Source organism: Cupressus sempervirens, chromosome 4, assembly GCF_028749045.1.
Source record: "Cupressus sempervirens isolate cs-2001-9-10 chromosome 4, ASM2874904v1, whole genome shotgun sequence".
Lineage (NCBI taxonomy): Eukaryota > Viridiplantae > Streptophyta > Pinopsida > Cupressales > Cupressaceae > Cupressus > Cupressus sempervirens.
This window is the reverse complement of record NC_143121.1, coordinates 859,930,337-859,956,241: the sequence shown is the minus strand read 5'-3', so window position 1 is coordinate 859,956,241 and position 25,905 is coordinate 859,930,337. Positions and strand designations below refer to the sequence as shown.

The window sequence follows — 25,905 nt, the reverse complement described above, 5'->3', positions numbered from 1 at the left end:
TTTGTGCCATATGGTGTTGGCTTATATCTTGTTCATCTTGTTGTGCACTGTCATATCTTTCATATGTGATTTGATTGAAGAGTATAAAGTTTGTGAATATAGCACACAACTAATTCACTCCTCCCCTGATCCCCCCAACCACTTGTATTGTGAGGATTGTTATTCCTAACAATTGGCACCCAAGGGAGACATGGGGCACCAAGAATAGCACGAGGCCAAAGCATGAGTCAAGGTAGATCAGCAATGACGGATGATTGTTCATCTCCCACACAAATCACAAAGCTTAATCTAGGCTCTCTCATGTTGTATTATTTTAGGAAACTTTTTGACTTCATTACTGACTTAATTTAGATTAGTTTATTTATATTATTAATTCACCATTTTTAGAGTAGTTGATATGCATATTTTTATCTTCCCTCCAAATTCCATATAATCATCAAATCTAATAGAATTATTTTGCGTTCTATTGATTTTCGTAACAATGGGATTGTGTCAAACAAGTTTCTTTTACATGCAAAGTAGCAGGAATTAAAACCGCTTTAACTAGAAACTGATTTTGTTTAAATTCATACACACTCTTGTGGACTAGAACTACGATCAAATGCATCATCATCTTCTCTCAAGACTACAATTTCCCCACCAGTTTTATCATCACTATGGACTATTGTGTGCAGATAAGTCTTGTTTCTTGAAATACAAATACTATCTAGTTGGAAATCTCCCAATTGTTGACTTTTTGCTTCTGTAACACCTTGTACATTGACAACATTAACTGCATCTTCAGCACCCCCATCACTATCCCTCTCACTCAGTAGCAGCAATCTTCTTTATTTGTATCACGATTACCGATTGCATTTCAAGTTTTGTTTCAAGCAAAGATACATTTTCAAGCACAGCTATGTTATATCTTCAATGGCAGTGTGTCATCATCACTTTCCTCCGAATTCTCCTTCAGCTTGTATGGCAGATTTTTTTTGTTCTCACTTAGGGACCTGTCCCTCCCAGCTTTTAGTGGTTTTGGTCTTAACCCTTCTACTTTTGGCTTCTACTTTTGGTTTATGGTCTACATATTTTCCTCTAGTTATTTTGTCTTTGGTGTATCTGTTATTGGTTCCAAGGCTTGGTTTTATTTCATGGTGTCAAAAAAATCTAGATATGTATTCTCATCTTGGTGACCTTTGGCTCAGGCTTTACTTCTTTTCTACAAATAAACATCAGTCATACCAACTAAACAATTGGTCTCTGAGTGTAATTATTCTGATTTTTAGTTCCTGCCATAGGCAATAGGCAGGATACTATAGCATTCATGAATGTTATTTTCTTTCTTCTTTTGACCAATCAAATCATAGAATGTTTACAAATGTCTGTGCATTTATAATGTTTCTAATTTTTAATGTTTAAATACAATTTATTAAAAAGCTTTTATTTCTCTTCTTATTGGTTCGTACAATGAACAGTCATGGGTTGAATAGTTCTCAATATTTTCATAACTTAAAAACTATAATATTTATTCCTCAACTTTAGAGTTTTTTCTATAAACTTTTGGAAATATCTAACTTTAGTTGGTGGTTGCAATTAACGTAGAATTCTGGAGAAATCTATTTTTTTCATAAAAAGTAATATTTATTCCTCAACTTTAGACTTTTTTTATAAACTTTTGGAAATATCGGACTTAAGTTGGTGGTTGCCATTAATTCAAAATTCTTGAAACATCTATTTTTTCATTAAATAAATCTATCCTCAATATTTGGTACCTTCAAGTTAATGAGAAATTCTAAAAAAATCTATTTTTTTCCCAAAAAATCTGTAACATTTGTTTTAGTTGTTAAACAACACTTCACATTAATATTACTTCTTTCTATTGAACTCAACAAAAATCAAAACTACTATCCACAACACAAATCAAAACTACTAAACTACTATCGGCAGTGCTTGCTATTGTTGGTCCTTAAGTGCTTGCCTCACTATTCTGATTTCTTGCTGTATTTGTAAAATGTTTTATTCTGCACTATGTAGTGTTAATGTTTTGCCCAAATATAAAACATAAACAGCAATAAGAACAACAAAATATGCAAGACATTTATCCTGGGAAAAACCCAGCCACACCAGAAAAATAACTCTTTTACTGATAAATAGAAATGTTCTAGTACAATTCTTTCCACTTGATATATCTGTCACACAAAGTAATCATATATATAGAATTGAGAGACTCTTCACATCACAACCGAATATCTCTTCATTTTCCAAAAACCAGTCATTTCGTATTTCCAAATGCATGATGCATGACACGTCTCTTCATATAATATTATTTCAAATATTATCATAAATATCTTCTTCAACTGAAGATAACCATAACGGTCATATTTTTATTTCAGAAAATCAGCGATCAAGATCTCTATTGCATCTACAATCTTCAACATGTAGAGCATCTGGGTCAACATTTCTATATTGTATCATTCTGTTTGTCTTCATCAGCATTCATCTCTTCACTAATATCCCAAACTGTTAACATTTGATTGTTGACTTATCTTTCACTGGATGGCAAGATTCAACTCTGATGCCATTTGTCATATCATGTTTACTTTTCTTTGAATATTTGTAACCTTTATAGATGCCTCTGAAATGTCTTCTGGTCTGCTTGAAAAGGTTCTTGTCCGCTGATTCAACAATAAAAATTAGAGGGTTTTCATCAATGTAACCCCGGGTGCACGCACCCGAGTCAAAAACCCACACACTGGGTGCGCATACGTCCCTGATGCAAGTACTTCACACACCCGAGTACCCCCACTGTGGCCAAAACGCTGCCACACCGGTCGGAGCACCCGGGTGGGACATGGGGATGCGGGTGCGTCTGGGGTGTGGGAATGCAGGGTTGTGCGCGGGGTGCTCCCGGGGTGCACCAGGGGTGTGGCCAGCGTGTTGCATGAAAATAAAAAAACAAGACTTTTTTGCTTTTATTTTTTATTGTTTTTTTTAAGCATGGGAACTTTTTTTATTCATACTTGAACAATGGATTTTGAATCTTTCATCTTTGTCATTTGATAATTTGATAGTCAATGGTTGACTTACATGGTCCACCGTACTATGTATGGTTTATATTTTTCATTTATCATTATCATTATTATGTTTAAAGTTTTAGTATTTATAATTTTACTAAGTTCAATGGTCATTGGTAATGGTTATGAAGTTTTAAGTTTCAAGTTTGAACTTATGGTTCGTGAATCACATTTCAATTTTCTATATTCAACTACATTTGGTATGTTATATTGAAGTATCATTTTATAATTAGCATTTTTAGTCATATATGTATACTATGCAACCTCCCCCCGCCTCCACACCCCCGCCATCCTCAAATTGAGGCCCTTTTTTTCTTGCACCCGAAACTTGTCTCCACAGTTAAAACTATAACTTCGATCCTCGTACTAGTCTGACTGTGTAGATCGCACAATCCTCATCTTTCATATAATACTGTTTTGAAGGCTATTAATGCATTGCCCCTTGGTTAGGCATGATCGACAATCTTTGGTGATGACTTTATGTTAGCATTAACATCAACTAAATTAGTTATGTTTGTGTGTTAAACTAAATCTCCTTCTAGGCGTCGATTATGAGAAGGCATTGTGGGCCGACCTAGATAGGGTCATGTCCCTTTAAGGGACATGCCCTTTGATTATGGTATATGAGGAGGGTGTGGTTGTAGTTAAAGAGCACACAATAGAACACCAAATCTGCTCCTTTAAGCAACTCTGTCACAAATCGAATACTTGCTATGATAGATATATATTTCAGAAGGGCAATTAATATTGTCATCTCATTTCAAGGTCAGACAAGAAGGAAGATCGGAACGGCAAGCATATAAATGTATTATCTCAGATCTGATTATTTAGAATTTGCAGAACTTTACATGGTATCAGAGCTCTGGTAGTCGAACCTAGGCTCTGCAAATTAAACAATCAGACTTAGTATATCTAGCATCATTCTCCTATATTCAATGACATACACAATCAGACCCGAGGACAGGTTTGATGGGAAAAAACACTTCAATACTTGGAAATTCAGAATCATGATGATTCTTAAAGAAAATGATGTAAAGCAGTTTTTTGACTCGGCATCCAAACAACCTGTTGTTGAACCTAATAAAACCTGGAGTAAAGGAAACAGGAAAGCCATCTAGATCATTGAGTAAAAAATGAAATAGTACCCATGCTAACGAAACATCAAGTAGCATTCAATATGATGAATGCATTATTGAACGCATATGAGGTTAACAGTGCAACTAGAGTGCTCGCACCAAAAAGGCAACTAAATCATATACAGATAAAGAACGGAGAATCGATGAATTCTTACTTCCTGAGGGTTGCCAATCTAAGAGATGAACTTGCAAGTATAGGAACCATAATTGATGACAAAGAATTAACACTGATGGCTATAAATGGATTACCAGATTCATGGGAAACATTTGCAGAAGGAGTAAGTGATAGAGACAATCTTCCTGACTTCAATAGACTTAAGGGAGATCGTCTTTAGGAAGAATCCAGAAAATTTAAGAAAAGGGAAAAGTTGAAAACTGAAGACAAAGAACTTCATGTTCTCAACACAAATTCCTATAAAGGTAAGAAGAAGCACTTGAAGAAGAAGAAAGGTAATCAAAAGAATGACAAACCTAAGAAAAGTCTATCCAAAATAAAATGCTTCAAATGCGAAAAGTTTGGACACTACAGATCTAATTGCCCTGAGAATTCTAAACAGCAAGTAAACTGTACAAATATTACTAGGAAAGAAGATAACTATGATCTTGAGAATCGTGTATTGTATTCAGCACTATCTAATAAAGTCTCAAGTAAGGCATGGGTGATTGATAGTGGATCGTCTCGACATATTACAGGATACAGAGAAGCACTATACTCTATATCAGAAAAAATTAATGCCGAAGTCACCATTGGTGATAATTTGGCCAATTTCGTCAAAGGAATTAAAGTCGGGTAGTTCTCTTCTTCTCAAAGGAGTACTCTATGTACCAGGAATAAAAAAGAATCTAATCTCAGTAACAGCACTTGAAGATGGACATAATGTTGCATTCATAGACGGTAAAGTAATGTCCTGGGCTAAGAACTCCTCATTTAAGAAAACAAAATTGATTGGTCAAAGAAAGGGGTATTTGTATGAATTAAATTCAAAACCTAGTCGAACTGTTCAAGCCTTAATTCATGAAGTTGCTGATATAAATGAAATATGGCACAGAAGGTTAGGACATCTAAACTTCAAAACCTTATCGAGTATGGAGGATATGGTTACTGGTTTACCTAAATTAAATAAAGATCATTCAAGCATATGCAAAGGATGCACTCTGGGTAAGAACACCAAAAGTCCATTTCATGATAACACTAGGAAAACTAGCAATGTTTTGGAATTAATTCGCTCAGATTTATGTGGACCCATGTCTGTTCCTTTTCTTGGAGGATTCTGGTACTATATACTTTTTATAGATGACTTCTCTAGAAAAACTTGTATTTACTTCTTAAAATGTACAAAATCAAAGAAATCCTTAAGAGATTTAAAGATTTTAAAACCTTAAGTGAAAACTTATCAGGACATAAAATTAAAACTCTTAGGACTAATAATGGAGGGGAATGTACCTCAAATTTGTTTAAAGAGTTTTGTAAAGAAATAGGAATTAAGAGGGAATATATCATTCCTTATAACCCACAACAAAACGGGATAGTAGAAAGGAAGAATAGGACAATTATAGAAGTTGCAAGAGTTATGATATTTAATCAAAATCTAGAATATTATCTTTGGGCAGAAGCCTCTTGTATTGTTGTCTATATTCAAAACATAAGTCCTCACTCCTACCTTAGAGATAAAACTCCTGAAGAAGTCTTTACTAAGGTTAAACCTAATATAAGTCATCTTAGGATTCTTGGGTGTCCAATATATATAAATGTTCCAAAAGAAAAGAGAACTAAGTTAAAACCCTCCGGGAGGAAAGGTATTTTTGTTGGGTATAGTGAAACATCTAAAGCATATAGGATTTTCATACCTCCTCAGGAAAATATTGAACTTAGTAGGGATGTAATATTTGAAGAAGATTTAGCATTCAAAAGAGCTCTAAGTTCTGAAGAACCCTCCCCCTTACCTAGTTCTGAAGGAAATACTGAATCTGAGTCTCAGAGGGAGAACATTGAAGAAATTGAAGATGAAATTCAAAACCTCAATCTTGAAGAAACCCAAAATTCTAATAAAAGACCACTTTGGGCCATTAAGATAGTAGAGGAAGCACAAGACTTCACTACACCATCTAGAATATTCAAAGGAAGCAAAAGACCTAATAGATTTTCTACTTATGTAGCAAACATGAATGGGAAAATTTGTTCTTTCTTCCAAGTGGATATTTAAAATCAAGTATGCTACTGATGGTAGCATTTGAAAATATAAAGCCAGATTCGTAGCCAAAGGATTCTCTCGGAAAGAAGGGATTGATTATGAAGAAACCTTTGCTCCTACTGCTAGATACACCTTTGTAAGAGCATTCCTAGCTATTGCAGCATCGAAGGGATGAAAAGTACATCAAATGGATGTAAAAACAACATTTCTGAATGGAAGATTACAGAAGAGGTATATTTGGAGCAACCTAAAGGATCTGAAACTCGTAACCCTAAAAATTTTGTTTGCAGGCTCAATAAAGCCCTCTATGGGCTTAAACAGTCTCCAAGGGCATGGTATGCAAGAATTGATAAGTATCTCACCAGCTTAGGATTCTCCAAGAATGCAACTGATCCAAATCTATATTATAAAAAGGATAAAGATGATATGGTAATTCTGATACTGTATGTTGCTAATTTACTAATAATAAGTGATGATCATCTCGTAGATCAATGCAAAAAAGATCTAATCAAAGAATTTGAGATGAAAGATTTAGGACTCCTACATTACTTCCTAAGACTGGAAGTTTGGCAAAATTCTGACAGCATCATACTTAATCAAGGAAAAGTATACATTAGACATCTTGAAAAGATTTGGAATGTGGAACTACAGGCCTATATCTTCTCCCATGGAGACTAATTTACATAAATTGAAAGAAGTAGCAACAAAATCACCTTCCATAGATTCTACTCTTTATAGACAAATGATTGGGTCCCTTATGTACTTGGTAAATACAAGACCTGATATTTGCTATGTTGTTAATGCATTAAGTCAGTTTATGTGTGAGTCAAAGGAGATTCACCTAGTTGCAGTCAAACACATCATAAGATACTTATAAGGCACTCTTAACCTTGGGCTCAAGTATGAGAAAGTTGCATTGGACCTACATGGATACACAGACTCAGATTGGGCTGGAAGTGTTACTAACAGGAAAAGCACTTTAGGATGTTGTTTCAATTTAGGCTCAACAATGATATCTTGGATATGCAAAAAGCAGTCTTCAGTAGCACAAAGTTCCATAGAAGCCGAATACATTGTAGTAGCGATGGCTTCTCGGGAAGCAATTTGGCTTAGAAAGTTACTTGTGGGATTATTTGGTCAAGCCATGAGTCCTACGACTATTTATTGTGATAATCAGAGTTCAATCAAGCTTTCTGTGAATCCAACTTTTCATGTCAGATCCAAGCATATCAAAATCCCTTACCATTATGTAAGAAATATGGTAGACAAGAATTCTGTAAAATTAGAATACATTTGCATTGTAGATCAAACAGCAGATAATTTTGCCAAGCCTCTCTATCGAGTGATGATACATCACTTCAGGAAAAGACTTGGTATGGTTGAATTGTAATACATTTGTATTGTTTAAATTATTAATAAAATAATTTTATTGTCAGGCTATTGACTGTTATGGGCTCCACCATTTGTATTCATTATCTAAGAGGTGACGATCTCTGAGATAATGAACACTTGTATAAAAAGACATTATGAGAGATGACGATCTCTTAGATAATGTGCTAAACAGTAGAGATCTACTGTCAGATCTAGATGAGTTCAACATCACATTGTGATGTAGACATTGTTATGCCTATAAGTCACAATTTGCATAAAGGAAGAATTTTATTATTCTCCAGAGTTTATCCTATATTCTGGTAGATCTTAACTCAGGATCATGTTCTGATATAGGAATGCCAATACCTATGAGTCGCAACTTGGATAAATGAAGAATTTAATTATTCACTGGATGTTATCCTATTTATTGTATTCGTTGCAATACTGTTATCACTAATATAAGTGATATATCATATCACATATTTAATAATATGACATAGGATCACGTGTTCAATAATACCACATGCTAAGAAGAAGATTCAAATAGATATAGAGTATCATTCTATGCTTATTCATCGTAATTGATGATGCTAGATATGTTATCTCTCAGTATGATTATCAAGTTAAAAGGGAGTGTTAAAACTATAACTTTGACCCTCATACTGGTCTGACTGTGCAGATCGCACAATCCTCATCTTTCATATGATACCATTTTGAAGGCTATTAATACATTGCCCCTTGGTTAGGCGTGATCGGCAATCTTTGGTGATGACTATATGTTAGCATTAACATCAACTACATTAGTTATGTTTGTGTGTTAAACTAAATCCCCTTCTAGGCGCCGATTATGAGAAGGCATTGTGAGGCGACCTAGATAGGGTCATGTCCCTTTAAGGGACATGCACTTTGGTTATGGTATATGACGAGGGTGTGGTTGTAGTTAAAAAGCACACAATAGAACACCAAGTCTGCTCCTTTAAGCAACTCTGCCACAAATCGAATACTTGCTGTGATAAATATATATTTCAGAAGGACAATTAATATTGTCATCTCATTTCAAGGTCAGACAAGAAGGAAGATCAGAACAGCAAGCATATAAAGGTATTATCTCAGATCTGATTATTTAGAATTTGCAGAACTTTACATCGACGTCCCCCCGCACCCCCACGCCAGTGTAACAGTGGTTTTCATCCTCTGTTTTCAGACCTTAAGGAGTTTCCTCCTCAGGTTATTCAACCACAATTCATGTAATAATTCAATATTAAACATATTCAATGATCATCTTATTCAGCTCACTCGATCTCCTGAACATAGGATCTTCAACCAGCAGTCAGAACTCTCCCAGTATCATTGAAGGTAAAAATAATAATTATAATTTCATAATATGGATCAATCCTTCCTTTGGCTCACTATTCAATTTATTCTTCTTTGGTGGTTTCTTATCTGCAGACTAATTATGCAAATTACTGCATCTTTGATAACATCCCGTCATTTTCTTCGACAGTGAGTCATACCTTGGGCAGGGAATCATTTTTTATATTGGATAATTGATCATGAATTTTAGAAAAGTCCATTCTAAACAAATTAACCCATCAACCATAAACTGACAAACATAACATTTATGTGACAATTTGGAGGCAACAAGAAGACTGCCACTGTGCATTACCATGAACCTCATTAATGGATGATCTTCAATGTTCAATGTACCCCCTTAAGATTGATAATCCATCTTCTTCACTCTCATGGAGTTAATTATGTTTCAGTTCATTATCAATTCAGAACAAAACCCATTCCCTAAATGGTCAAATGCTAGGACCTGTGGGAAAACGACAGGCAATGGGTTAATCATGTTTTAATTTTAGGAGAGGCCATTACACTAGTCAACTCCCACATATATTAACCTAAATTCTGACAATGTCTCTAGGCTGTGCATGAAAAGAAAAATCGATTGATGAATGGAAATTGCTATTATACTGCAGATCTGATGAGATGCCATAAGAAAGTGGTGACATGCATATACAATTTAGTTCCCAATATTTGCAGATCTCTTAACCTGACCAAGTCTGAAATAGCTAAATGTACCTTTTTTACATTACAGGATGGGTGATAGACCCTTAGTTAGTATAGTTGAGGTATTAAAAAGGCAGTTTTTAAATTCTAATGTTGTTCACCTCATTTTTGGCCTGAAACCGCAACCCACACTGTAACAGTTTGCACATGTTGCACAAGCAGCTGTTACTTTGTTGGTCATTCAAGTTTAACATTTTTTAGCTCCACTATTGCCCCTTACCCTGCAAAGACTGCAAGCACAATCCTTTTTTACTAGCCAACATAGAGACAGGAGTAGATCAAGATACATAATTACAAAGTAAAAATGATCTTAGAACTTAAAGACTCTATTCAATTTTCTTCTGTACGTTTTCAAGTCAAAAGGCTGCTAAGAAGTTAGTTCCCGGTGCTTGCAGACAGATAATATTGATTCTCTTTAAAAAGTCATGTAAAGTCTCCACATAGGTAAACGAACATATAAATTGTGTGTTTTAACTTTTCAATTTGTGTACACATTGCATTTGTAAATTGTTTAGACCAAATCCTATAACTTAAAATTGCTTCATGAAGAATTGTCGATAATTGAATTCACTATGACAATTGTTGTCATAGATCCTATTGAGATCAGTGTCGAGAGGATTGCATTCAGCATATCCTAGAAAGGCATAAAATGAAGTGCTGAGACCAAATTAAATATTTGAAACTCCTACCAGTTCCAGATTCAATATAAGACTTAAGTTCAGGAAAGAAAATTGTTATTATAGCAATCCCATAAAAATTGAAAGCTTGATGCATCATATCGTTTGGGTGAATTAATAATATTGAGACTGATTAAAATTCTGATTTCCATTTTCAATTACATACCTGACTTCAAAACATGATCAAAGAAGATTGACAACCTCTGAATTGTGCGGGACGATATAAATGGTTATAAAACTCCTCAGTACTTTTATTTTAGTTGCACACTATACAATCTGATAATTCAAAAAGGATTTAATTGAGATTTCACATTTTTCTATCTATATGTGACCAAACATATTTTATTTGTTTAAAATAGTGCCACGAGCTCTACAAATTTTGATAATAGACTTAAGAGTTTAATCATTTCATTTCTCAAACAGGAGAAAGCCATGTTCCCTAGCTGAAGCCAAAGCAACCTGAAAAAAAACTAAATTTGAAATTGCACAAAAATAAATTTACCTTTTGAAATACATTACGTCATTCATGAGTACTAATCTGCATGGCTGCTGAGTCAACATTAAGATATAATTCATTTGCAAATTAACAAATGGAAGAAAAGAGCTCTGAATAACGTGAACTCTGCAGTAGTACAGTTCAAATTACTACATAACTACAGGGGAAACTGGAAATCTGATTTATTCTATAGTAATAAATCAGATAATATAACCTTTGTAGCCATTAGGAAATATTAACATGGACGAATAATCCGAAGTCTTTTAGTGATGTCTTGGGTAAGATCCAAATACAGAATTCAACTTTCATTAAAGTCTTAGGCACATGTCTGAACTCATCCTTGGGTCACGGAGCAATTTACTGAATCCAGTTACTGATGGCTAAGATTGCATATAATAAGTGTATGGGATAAAATGAAAAGAACCTTTCACAAACAAGAAGTTCAGACTAAAAAAATGTTTTACCACACTGACATTGTTCAAGTCTTTTGAATCTCATTAAACACTTCTACAATACCAAGACTTGCCCGGCTCTCTCGATAACAATGCATTGTATTATTGGTGTAAACGAATGAGTATGGGATAAAATCATAAGAACCTTTCATAATCAAAAAGTTCAGACTGGATAGATATTTTACTACAACCGAGTCTCTGTGACCTCCTAAAACACTTCTACAATACCAAGACTTGCCCAGTTCACTTGATTAGAATGTATCATATTTATGGTACTACTAAATCTATGATTATTTTATACAAAGATGCAACTTTCGTAGGCTTGATCTGATCTAGACAACAATGCTAGCAAGCTCTTGTATTAAGCATCTGTTCCACGCATCCATCAGATTGAGCATTTAAGAAAGAACTCACCATTTAATATGATTTCCCACAGTGTAAGAGACTCCCAGATCCTAGAAAAAGGCCAAAAATTGCAGCACAGCCAACAGTTGTCTTCCCAATATACCTAATCTTCATGGCTCCAGGAATCTGCAGTAAACGAAGGATTCAAGATGCTTGCAGCTGTACAAACAGTCACAATTTAAGGATGATTATTGGTGTTACAGAATAAGCATGTGTTAACAATTTAAATTAAATTTAACAGCAAAATTATCTCAATTGCTTGATGGCTGAAAAAATCATTCCATAAGCTGCAAAAGCCAGCATCCTAAATTTCAATGATCAATGTCAATAGCACACCGTCAACTGCCTTTGACATGACCCACAATGTCAATTTTTGTCACATAATGATAACTCAACTTCTGTTTCCAACCGGAATAAGAAATTGGGTTCTAATTAAAGAAAGAAATCAACTTTCATGATTCACATATTGATGGTAAAATTTGGTAAAACACTGAATGACAGTTCACAAATTCCATCTCCAGTCCACATGATTCCTAAGCGATAATTAACACACAATTAGTGAATTATACTGATGTCTTAAAGAAAAGTCACTGCACCTTGAATAGAGGAATTTTTATAAAAACGTGTAAAGGAAGAATCAAAAAATATCTTAAAACTAAGGCAACCAAGGCTAAATAACAAAAATGTATTTGATGATTAGGTAACGAAATAAGAAGTAATAAAATTTTCTAACCACCAGAATCACTTCCACGTGTTTCAGTATGCACTAATAAGGTAATGCATACCTGAAGAGAATTCCCAAACCAGTTTCATCTCAAAAGTCAATAGACTGCCACGAGATCTACTAATCTCCTTTTTCATCCAGAGTGCAAGATTACTATGGTGAGTGGTTCCTCCCAGTAAAATAAAAACAAGAAACTGCACATTGGGCAAGCTTCTCAAAAACATCATTGATATTTTCAATTTTTGTAACATCATCTGTAAACTCCGCAAAAAAGATCATACTTATGCTGTCAATATTGATGTGACATCAAAAAAAGTCTCATATAGTCTCCATAAGTTATAGTGGCATTAGGTTAAGAACATAACCCACCTCTTTAAAATCAGCTTTAAAACATGAGTCATTAATAGATATATTAGTATCAGCATTTGGCTTGTTCCCACGAGATTTGCCATTGCTTGGTCATGACTCATAATTATTGATGAACCTACAGAAAAATGTTATTTCCCATCTCGTTTACTGACATTTCATTTACCCCAACTCTGATTTGTAACCTCAGAAGATTCTTATATTTTCTAAAAATTTAGACATGATATACTCTCCTGCTTAAATATGAGCTTCAAATTGACAGATTGGAATCCAGTTCAGTGCTTGAAACTGTGTTCGTAAAGTTACTAGAGTAAAATATAAAGTTCTTGCATGTAACAAACATGATAACAACACCAAACCTGGAAATGTCATTGTGAGAAAAACTTGCGGGAAGAAGCAAAACACTCAGGTTCCCCTTCCGAAGAACTCAGCCAGGCCATATCACAGAAATCTTCTTACTGCTTTTCAAAATACTCACTCGGCAACTGTACAATAATTCTGCTCCCACAACCAGCTAGAATTCTTCAATTCTTTCTCCAACTCTTATCAATAATGGGGCAAAACTCCCACAGGTGTCAGGACAAAACCATTGTGCCACATGTAAAACTGCTGAACCATAAACAAAACCCAAAGCCACAAATGGAACCACCATGCCACAAACCAAACAGCCACAACACGTGCAAAAAAACCGTCAAAAATCTGCAAAACAACCTTGTGTCAAGCAATTTTTCACGGTAACAAGTGTTCTCTATATATGTCAGAAGCCTTAGTTATTAATTTAGTCGTTTGTTTTTAGGATCCTCAAGGATTTGACTCCCCAACAACACCAGCAGACTCAAATCTTCTATTAGGGACAAATTTGTAAAAGTATAGATCAGATAATGTCCAAGAAATGACCACAAAAGGGATCAAAGAGACTCTCGAACAAAACACAAGGGTCTAACCCACAGCAAGGGCACCAAACAGTACCCAAAGAAAACCAACACCGAAGCAACAGGAAACAAAAAGACCGACAAAACCAGAACCAGGGGAAAGGGGTCCAAAAGAGAAACCCCACCCCCCTAAGCAACCTAAGTCGCTGAGAAGAACTTTTGAACAAAAGGTAAGTTGTGGAGAGGCAGAAGCACCATGTTGCCTCTGAGAGGTCCTGGAAGAAGCAGCCCCATGCTGAAACGAGTCCCTCTGAGGCCTCACAGATGTAGAATGACTGGAAGGGGGGCCAAGTACCATTTCATACAACATGTCAAAGGGAGCCCCGTGAAGGAGGAGGTGATAAGCTGAGAAGACTGTGGGTGCCCAAGAGGCCGATGCTGAAAGCATTGTCCTGAACCCCAGTGACCTCCTCAAGATAAAGGACAAGGCACCTCTGATCTATGAATCTTAAAAAGATGGAAATGTCCTACATGTCCCTAAAAAGGCAATAAAATCTCCCACGAAGCTCATAATAGATAGGGCAATGAAAATGAAGTGTTCCTTCGACTCACCCAAAAGAAACCCCAAGGTATCCTCAGGTAATGGGAAAAATGGTGGGATAAGTAAGAAGGACGAACAATGGGCCCATCCTTCATCTCAACCAAGTAGACGGCATAGAAAGCCATAAATAGTGTGGAGGTATTTTCCTGCAAATGTTTATCCTAATGCACTTGATTAGCACGTCTAAGGAAAGAAGCATCCATAGAGTATTGAAAGGAGGGTAGATGATCAATCTAAATCCCAATAGACCCAACAAGGGTCAAGGCCTCATTGAACCACCCGCAAGCTTGACCAAAGGAGATTGAGGCAATCAACTCCAAGGTCTAATAGGCAAGGCAGTATCTTTGACTCCCCTAGCAAGAGTCGGCAAAAACATGAAAGCAATGCAAAAACCAAATCAGATCAAGGATGGCCTCAAGCCAGAAGGGGTGACAATTGAACTCTACAAGGATGATACTGTGAGGAATGGATTGCTTGCACCTGATGATGCGCTAAAGTAGAAGAGTTTGAACGCACTCCACAAAGGCCCAACTAGACCCCAATAGGGAAGCCCACCAAACAATACAACTATAGAGAATTATAGGTCCGATAAGAGTGTCCACGAGGGTCATCTTGAAAGTGGTCAAATAGAAGAGGTGTCGAAAGCATTGTCTCTCAAGAAGAGCCAGAAAACCATACCCCTTTTTGATTTGTCGCTGGAGAGTGGGTCTCATACTATTGCAAGTTAGAATCTAGACCCCCAAATAAGTGTAGGAAGATGCAATCTCCACTTTGTTGCCCTTAAAGAAGTGGCGATGAGAAGTTTTGAACCCACTAAAAACCATAACCTTCGTTTTCCCCATAGTAATTGAAAGAGGCAATGCTATCCAATTGTCTCTACGAGCTATTAGGAAAGGAAACCAAAAGAACATCTGCAAAGCGTAAAATAGAGATGAAAACCTACTGGAGGAAGCAACCATCACCTGCAAGAGAGTGCTCCTAAAAGAAGCCCTCCAACCCATCAATCTAAATGCCAAACAAGGTAAGGCAGATGTGGCAGCCCTAGTTGACCCCAATAGTACTCCTAATGAAGTTGAAAAGCCCGCAAGGAGTTCTAAGATGGCCAAGAACCCTCTTGTGCAACCTCATAATAGGAGTCAGAAGGATCTCAAAGATATTGATATCCCAAAGCCTTTAAAAGAGGGTTACCTTGGGACAAAATCAAAGGCTTCGTGAAAATTCACGAAGTAGTAATAAAAGCCTACAACACAAGGACATGGTCCATGGTCTGATAATCTGGACTAAAGTCAGCTTGCCCCCTAGAATGAATGATAACACTAGTCCTGCTCTCTAAAGAGTAGAGTGAAGAATAGTAGCATACATCTTGGAAAAAGTGTGGCCAATGATAATGGTCTTGTAGTTGTTTAGATTCAAGTTCAAACATACTTTGTGGATCAAGTGGATAATGTAATGTACCAAGAGGGGGGGAACCATATAAACCGCCTAATTGAAGAGATTTGGTAAGTATGAACCCAGGACAGGGAGACTATGCTTGAAGAAGTCAGCCTACAACCTCATCAGTCACTTTGTCTTTGTTCATGATTCTAGGAATCGAGGGTGACTTGCATGGGGAGGGTTGGCAAGGAATATCATAAAACTATAAGGTGTGGAAAACTAGGTGGCTAATCCACCGCAGGGGGGTGGGGGGGGGCATCGGGATAGAAGAGTGAACCAAAAATACTTGGGGGAGTGGATGAGGGAGGCACGAAGAATACTCCATTGAAATAAAGAGGCACTTCTTGCAATAGAGGAGATGGTGTAAGAAATCCCAGTCAAATTGACAAGTAAAAGCAGAACGTATAGTTTGATGGGGGAGTTTGCAACCATCATCATATTATTTGTTTATAGGGAAAGTGTTCCTCATCCTAGAGGGGAAGGACAGGGGGTGGGAGAAGGATGGAAGAGCAGCATCCAAGAGAAAGGTGGAGAGTAGTCAAACATGGAGGCAGAACAACTTAAAGAGGAGAAGTGGGAGACGAGAGCGAGAAGAAGTCTAAGGTGGTGGGAGAAGAGGTTTGGATCCTCAGTCCTCAATTGGAATATCGTAAAGGGGAGGGAGACTAGCAAGAGAAATGAAGAAGGGAGGGGTGGCGAGAGAAATAACAAAGGAAATGAAGGAATGATCGGCTAGAGAACACATAATCAACCACACTGGCCCCACCACCATGAACCCTACAAGTAAAGTAGTGGGAACCCAGGAAGCAAGTTAACCCATTCGAGATTACGAGATACAAAGAGTCACAAAAATGAAGAAGTCTACCATATCTGGAGAAGGGTCTAGAGGCGTTATTAGAAGGTCTATGAAGCCCTAAAGAAGCTAGATCAAAGTTGTCAATGCATAAAAAGTCCATAACCCTATCATGAAAGGGTTTCTAAACAGCCTAGGTCCTGGCATTGAAATCACCAAGAATGTGAATGTCTCTAACTACTAAAATTTGAGAAATAATATCGTAAAAGATCAGTGTAGAGCTCACCATTATGTCCATTGTAGATAGTATTGAAGGAAGATGTCGGCGGGAAATAAAACACTCTAATGAAGGTGTTTGTAACATAGGAAAAGAGTTGCATGACTGGACCTATATGAATATCACAAAGGCATTTGAGAAAACAATCGAAATCATGATGCAAAGATGATTTGTCAACAAGGCAAGTGAACACACCAAAACCACAAACCCCACCCAAACTCCTAGTCTTACATCCAAAAGTGAAAAGCATGCAATGCCTAGGTCAAGACGAACAAGACTCTCATGAGTCTTAAGAGAGAAAAAGGAGATCGAAAGACCCCAAGGCGTCCAAAAGCAGCGCTGAAGATGACCAAAAAGACACACTCCCATTCCAACAGTTAACTCTAAGAGAACTCAACATGCAATCGCAAGGTGTTTGGATTCCCACCTAGGAAAGGAATCCTTGATGAAAGCCTTGAGGCTTTGAATGACCACTCATTCGCTATTTTGCCTCATTCTTGCCACGAGCTCCCTAGAGTGTTTGAGTTCGGCCACTTGTATTTTGGTAAGATCCTTATCCATAAAAACCTTTGTTGCAAAAGGAAAAGCTTTTGTCTAGCCCTAAGAGCAAACAAATGACCAACGACAAAGAGAAAAAAAGTTGTATCCAATCAAGCCCTGTCTAGAATGATGCTAGTGACACTAAGATAATTGTAGATAAATGTTGAGCCAGTAACTAGGGACTCCAAAGAGACCAGTGGAAGGCCTCGCACCTTAAGGTCGAGATCGCAGAATCTCCTTGTGTGTTCCTTAGTGAGTTTGGATTGGACAAGTTCTTCCATGCCAACAAAAGGGGGACCACTATCGCTGCACATGGAGACCCAGGATTCAACTTGCTTCTTAGTTTGATCCTACAAACTAACAAGCACAAATTGTTCGTTTTGATTTCTAAAATATTGGCATTTTTAACTGTAGTTGTTCAACATTTGAACTAAGGAGACCTCAGAGTCCAACATTCACAACAACAACAGAGGACAACATGTTAGAAACATCGTACAAACTATGCAAGTCTTCCCATATGGCCTGGATGGACGTATATCCCTATGACTTGTGTATGCAAGTATTTAAGGGCACCCAATAGGGAGGTGCTCCCTCCAAGAAGCCCATGAGGAAAGGCTCACACAAAGGTAGAGTGCACAACGCCAAAAGCAAGAATAGGAAGAGATGAAACAAAATCTGGGAACAATGTTGTCACTTCATCCTTGTCTTTGGAGCTTGTTCAAAATCAATTTCCATTGATTCCTTACATGTGACCTATTATGATTGGGAATGTTCCCAATTGCTTCATGGCATCTTCATCACCCAAGGACATGGCAACATGTAAGTAGATTTCAGAGACACCATCATCATACTTTATTTGAACTCCACTTCCTAATTCCTCTCTAGAAAGGGCAGCACTCCTACACTTATATTTGGTCTATCTACTTCCCAAGGGGAGAATTGTTGTTTGTAGGCATTGGAAGATATGTTTTATCTACAAACACTTACCATTTTTGCAAGACACTGTCCATTATGTAGGGCTCAATTTTCTCCTTTCCTTCCTATGGAGGGATAATTGCCTGTATATACATGATGTATGCAATCCTTGGGGGTTTTGAGACCTCAATCCATGGAAAACTCACAAAAGCCAAAAACTTGCTAAGGTTTGAATAATCAATTCGGTGAAAACTCAGCTAGTTTTCAGCAAAAACTCAACAACTTAAAAAATTGCTTAAATTTAATTAGAAATGCATTTTTTCGCAAAATTCAACGAGAAGATACATCCAAAGAATCAATAAATGAGAACACAAAACAAACAAGCTTAGTCTAGATATATTTAAATACAAAGTGGGTACAAAATCGCATTCTCCAGAGGAAGACTCATGGCTGGAAGCAAAATAGTAAATAAAATATGTAAAACTTAAAGTAAACGCATCATTCTAATTACATGTTCCTCTTCTCAGTTTTAATAAAAACTAAGGGAGAGGTAGAACTAGAGGGTCTAATCTTAGAAGTCTGCACTGGCCATGATTGCCTTCTTGCTCAGTATGTCTAATGCAGTTTGTGGCTTGTCCTCAATCCTAGATATAGCTCTACCTCTAGCTTCTCCTAGCACTAGCAGTGACTACACATTCAACTCAATGTCATCCAACGTGAAACCAAATCCATGCCTTCCTCCATAGCCCACCTCTTCAAATCATTGATGTCATCCTCTTTAAAAACTCAGCTCAAAACTTGTTGCAAATGTGCTTCGAACCCACCTCAAGTCTGCTTCAAATCAATTGAAATCAGTTTGCAAGTGTTTGGAAGACTTTTCCCCTCTCAAAAAAATACAAGTGAAGAAATGAGAAATGAAACTAATACTGATTTGGGTCGTTTTTTGCCTTCAATTACTATTATAAAACTACGACCAGATTTTTAACAAAAACTCAGTAATTAACGAGTTCTTGCCAAAAAATTCCACAAGTTTTTGGTGCTAGTAAAATTCATAAAAACTCGTCAAGCTGGAAAACTCAACCAATTTTTGTAACTCTGAGACTACTCTACCAATAGTTCATCTATGGTTTTCATATCTCTTTTTGGAGGGGACATGGCCTAGTAGTCGAGACCCATCTTGCTTTATGAATTTAAGTGTACTCCTTTAAGTTGTACTTAAGGGGGGGTGTTCATGCAATTAAATATTCATTAATTACACTTAACCGTACTTAGGATAATGCATTGCATAGTAGCTCAATATGACACACCTAGGAGTTTGCACCTGTATTTGCAAATGTAGGAGAAATTTCACTTTAGGTGGTGATAGTGGTTATCACATTCCACTTTATGTGTGAGATCCACCTTTAGTGCAGTTATCACATTGTCATCCTCAACCTGTTGCACATACTTCATTGCATAATGGAGGATGATCCACCTTTGGTAGACATGTGAGTCCACCTGGTGTAGGTGATAACTTGTCCTTATCATAGTCTCTTATTGTCTTGCCTATATGAGCGAGCAAATCTACATTGTAAATCATTCTAGTTGAATCAATTCAGTCCATCAGTTATGGTATTGTAATACAATTGATGTCCATTGTCAATAATATCATTTTTGCATCTTAATGCAATTATCTTGTCATTCTCTTGTGGAAGTTATCTTGGTCTTTCATTTGATCTTGGGGCTGTTGTAGAGTCCCCTAAAACTCTAACATGGTATTAAAACAATTCTAACAGAAAGAGATTTCTAAAACATCTCCAAACTACTTTGCAATTGGAGAAAGAGACTAAAGTTGAAAATCCTAAGAAGTAAATTATTTATCAATTCCCCCTGACTAATAAATCTCAAAAGGTGCTTGTGTGCTAAATGAGGAAAAATATTGAAGATTAATGATTGAAGACATTTTAAGGTTACTCAAAAACTTCACAACTAATGCAACAAAAACTTTTTAAAAATATGAAAGTCATCACTTACTTTACCAAAATATGTAAGTAGGGTATAATTGTATTAATCCCACATTTGTAAGTTAGAACTCTATGACAAAGGTCACTTATAAGACAATGCATGCTTCAAACAGCTTATTAGAGGCTAGAGAATGAGAAATTGTGAGTGATGAATCTATCCCCCTACTAGCAAAATGCTTGAAGGTGTTTGTGTGCTAAGTCTTGCAACAAAAATGTCATTAGAGTCATGGCTAGTTGTTAAAAAAAACATGAAATCAAATAAAGAGTTTTCAGAATGGCCTTTCCCACCCATGCAGCTGAAAACCCTAACACACTTGTTGGGTGAATCATAGAACATTTCTTTGGCAGCAACTAGTTAAAACTTCGCTTCTAACATTTAATTTTATGGCAAATTATTTTTTTCTACTGTCGGTATGGGGTTATGCTCCATTTCTTGATCTAGAATTTTGAGTAGATGTCTTTTTAGGGGACTGGAAACATGTCAAAGAAATAATTGGCTTTGGAACTAAATACATATAATCTCTTCTGCTCCACTTTTGCAAGACTGCAGGTAAAGTTAGATATTTTAAAAGGCCTTCCATACAACTTAAGGTTAAAAGTGGAGAATTTGATCCAGAAACAAGTTATATTATGAAAACATCCCATTCAACTGCAAAAGATGGTTTCAAATTCAAGCATACTGCAGCAGCTTGCATAATAGTGAAAACTAAAATAGTAAAGGAAGTAATCTCATAACAATGGGCACATTACATCCAGTTTTTCTTAGTAAGGTTAGTGAAAGTTCTCTACAAGTTTGGCTAAGAAAGCAACTTGATATAACACTAAAACTGCATTTGTCTGTGCATGCATCAAATGTACCTCCAAAATACTCAAATGAGATTTGCAGCTGAGACATGAAATTTGCTGCCTTTTGTCTCAGCTGCAAATCTCATTTGAGAATGAAATGAAGAATGAGTGTTGGCAAAATATTTGTAATGTTATATTTCATTATTATGTATCTTGCACCAAGGAGCACCTAGATGGACGTGCATCTAGATGTGAGCATTTTTGGGATTACTTAATATATTGTATTGTAACATTGGGATTATTTTTAATGAGGTTGTCACATTGGAATCTAATATTGTATTAGATTAATATTGGGGAATGTAATGTCCTCGCTATTAAATAAGATAAGATGGTGATATTTTGTATTTGGGGTCCCAATTGATTTACGAATATCTCAGGCCCATTTTCATTTTGTCATAGGTGTAGGTGTTATCGTATCGGTACTTGTTGTACACCCTTGGAAGTTATACTCTATAGGGGCATTTATAACCAACGTATAGAAAGTACTTCTCATGTAACTTAAATTTTTTATCATATTGAGAATTCCATTTGGAGTTCTCGTTTCAACATTTAGAAACTGAAATATCTTCCCTATTTGGCTAACACAGTTTCGGTGGGATTCCTCCCTCCCCCTCTTCTACCATGCTTTGCTTTGTTTCCTATCTGGCAAATCTAAAGCACTATCATTGTATACCTGTCAGAGATTTATTCGTCTCTGGCATTAATACATCTTCGTGGCATAATCCAGATCTGTGTTTGATATATTGATTGTTGTGTATACATATTCAGTTGATTGTGTGTTTGTGGAATAACAAGACAACTCCATTAGTAATATGAAGTACTTGCATTAATCGATACTCCAAAGCAATCCCCCGTATGATATCATCACCTTGGTGGAGCAACACATCATCGACAACCTGTCTGCATCTTATAGAGCATAGGGCCTCCCTAGATCGTACAATCTGCACAGAGATATTGTACGACCAGCCTCCTACGCACCATACGGCCTAGACCACCCTCAACATCCAACCTATGTTAAGCATATACCCATCCAAGCATTGTAATGCCTCAGTCTCTACAGTACAGGCGCCAATTGTAGTCGTGCACACACTGTTTTGACAAGTACACTAGCTGCCCCTACCATACAGACCTCAAACAGAAACAAAACACATCAAAAATAAGGTACAGTCAGTCATTTCATTGCAGTGGTATCAAAGCTAGTAATTCTGCTAGCATGTGGGAAGTGAATGCAAGTTTATTCCAAAAAAATGTTGATATAATGGCAGAACCACAAGATCCTATCAAGGCTATCATGGCACTGTTAAGGAGCTCACTAGAAGTCGAGCCCAACTCAACAACACACAGATGAGAGGATAAGAACGCACACAACCCATGGAGGAGAGACATTACGAAAATTAGTCGAAGGAAAGACAAATGGAGAACATAATGGGAACACTGATAAACTCGGTGCCAGGGAGAGTAAGTCCTCATTCATACTCGACCATCAATGCTGAGATTTTCATCTAGAGTCGAAGCACCTCGAAGGGAGCGTGAGCACACCTTCCAAGAAATGCAGGAGCAACTAATGCAAGACTAGAGGAATGTGAGTCTCAAAGGAGACATATTTTTTGGAGATTATCCATATTTATGAGATATTCAAGCAACAACGATCATAGTTATTATAATGATGACCTCAAACGGAAGGTAAGCAAGGTGAGCTTTTCATCCTTTGATGGATCGAAAACAATATATGCACGGGTCTAGGTACTAAAGGCAAACACATATTTCCAACTCAACAGAATGACTGAGGACAAAGCAATTAAATTTCTCATGCTTCATTTGAAAGGAGTCATGTACGAGTTGACCATGATCAAATTAACTCTTAAGCTAAGTTCATTGAGAGTAGACCGCTTCAATGGAAAAGATCCACAACTTAATTTCAAGGAGTTAGCACAGCTAAAGCAAACAAGGTCAGTCAACAGTTTATATTGCAAAGTTTCAAAGGCTTTACATAGTAGTAACATACATCTCAGAGAGGCATTGAATTGTGTTATTCATGGATGGACTAATGGAACCTCTGAAAGGTTGGGTGAAAGGATTCAATCTTATCACCCTCACCAAAGCAATTAAGAACACACATAACATGGCAGCATCCTCCCGCTCTTCCTCCAAGAATTATTAACATCCCAAGCTGTCCCTTGCTCCAAAGGAAAGGCACAACAATCCCCAACGAAAGAAGCCATCATTGGATGAAGCCACCCGTCAGGAGCTCAGGAGAAGAAAACTAGGTTTTAACTGTAAGGAGCCAAGGAAACCAGGGCATCCATGCCTAGGTAAAGTAAAAATCCATTACATTGAGGTGATGTCTGACGACGAGGAGTAGCATGAGGAACTTGAGGCTGAAGGTCAGCAAGCCTCCAAGGAAGTTAACATAAATTGTGTGGAGAGGATTGCTACGTTGGTACGACGAGGAGACACCATTACTGCACTTATCAGTACCCTGACATGTACGACATTCTGTATACAGGGTACTCTCTAGGGGTGGCAAGTCATGGTCATGCTCAACAATGGAGCCACACTCAAGTTCATTAACTCATCACTTGTGAACTGAGGGACTTGCACACGGAGGCACACCAAACGTTTGAAGTCAAGGTGGCAAGAGGAAACCTTTTGTCTTATAAAAATCTAGTTCCATAACTGAGCATTACCATGGGGAAAAACACGGTAACAAGTGACTTCTTAATTGTAGATTTGGATGACATGGAGGTCATATTGGGCATTTAGTTGATGGAGACTCTGGACAAATACACTCAAAGCTTCAATTGGATGGAGCAATCAAATTGCAGTTCGGGCTGATTTGCAAAATAAAATTGCCCAACATTTGATTTTTCCTAATATAGCCAAATTTATAGTCACAATTCTCCAAAACGGCCACCTGGACACAATAGTGACTTCAAATCTTGCTCTAGACACTCCCAATAATTGTTGATCCTCCTGATCTAAATTGTGACCCTCCAAAATTGAAGCAAATAGCTCTCCAATGGCCAACCAACGACACTCCTGTGGCTCTAATACCACGTAAGAATTTACCTAAGGAAAAGAATGAAAATGCCAAGATCTAGAAGCTTAATTCATAGCACAAATAAGAGACAAAATGATATGATCAAATGATTGACTCAAAATTTGATCAAAGGATAATGGAAGTCAAATCAATAGAATACAAAGTAGATGTGCCTGAATATATAGGCAATGCATGATAACTAGGAGATATGCATGAGAATCTATCAATCACACGAAGTGGAATCACCTGTCCATCAAAAGTGGTCCTCCATTGTACAACATAGTATGTGCAACGTGCAACAATGACAGGATGATAATGTAATAAGAGCACTAAAGGTGGATCTCACACAAAAAGAGGTATGGGATGAGTCGGATGACAACTAACTCTACCTCAAGTGTATTTCTCCAACACCATGTGCTAAAATGAAGTGCAAACTCCTATGTATCTACATGACAACTAATATGCAAATCAATTATCTTAAGTAAACTTAAGTGTAATTAGTGAATATTTAATTACACCAACAGGTTTTAGAAGTGTTTGTTGTAGCTCTATAAGTGCTTTGTATTGCATTGTGGTTGAATAGAAACTATGGAGTATGGATGCTTTTGAAGGTTGGACATTCTCTAATTTTTTTTACCCAAGGTATTGTTGACGAGGCTTGTAGACAAGGGCCGACAAAAGATGAGCGGGGTGTTGCCAACAAACTTCTGAAAGAGGGGCAGGTAGTGAGATCACTTATCCTCCCAAGCACCTAGATATCAAATGAACACAACGTTGGATAGACTAGTGAACACGTAGCTACTTGTTCAAGGGGCTGACAGTTTGAAAATGGGAATGCAAGGTTAGAGCTGAAACAATAACATTTACCTCTTAACCATAACAAATCATCAAACTAAATCCAAGAAAAGTGTAACAAATTTTCCATTAACATACATGATTATCAATCATTATATGTTAAAGAAACAAGATTGATTCCACAATATATCCATTAAGTATAATAACACAAATAACTTAGAACATTCTTGGAAAATATGAAATGAAAGAGATATCACTCATTGACAAACAAACACATTCATGGAAACTAAGTGTTGTATTCTCTACATTGATGATCAACAGAATACCAACAATCACTAGTTCTTCATATACATCTAAAAGGGAGTAAAGATTCAAGCTAACAATAAGTAGGGAAATGCAAGAGTTAATAAAACTAGCCTATTATTTGCTTAAGGTGCCTCAAAATCATCAACTTTGTGGACCATAACAATGGCTTAAACAATTACATGTATAAGGAACGATTCCCTGCATTTCAAATCCCAAGAAGAATGAGAAAGAAAAAGAGAAGAGAATTACAAAGTTTTAATCCAAAGGCAAAGGAAGAAGTTGGCATGCAAGTCATCTTATGTACCTTGTACTTCTCTTAGATCCCATATCGTTTCCTTCAATGTTGGATCGATGATATGTCATTATTTCAAGTACATGTTCCTTGTCTTCAATGTAAGAATGATGCTCTATAAATAGGTAGATAGAACCTGTGGAGAACCTTTTACCAATCACTTTCAATTGACAATTGTATTGTACCCTTGCAGTTGAAAGTCACACATGTACTTTGGAGTGTTTTAGATACGGGTGGCGAGATGTT

General features: G+C 36.8%; 1 protein-coding gene across 1 annotated transcript in view; it reads right to left on the bottom strand.

Moving 5' to 3' along the window:
- LOC149564137 (reactive oxygen species modulator-like protein) overlaps nt 1-25,905 on the bottom strand; it is a 63,497-nt gene that overhangs the window by 23,760 nt on the left and 13,832 nt on the right. The window contains exon 3 of the mRNA XM_089827211.1: nt 11,865-11,981. Within this exon, the coding sequence (XP_089683337.1) occupies nt 11,868-11,981 (114 nt within the window). The 3' untranslated portion in view covers nt 11,865-11,867. The remainder of the gene's footprint in view (nt 1-11,864; nt 11,982-25,905) is intronic.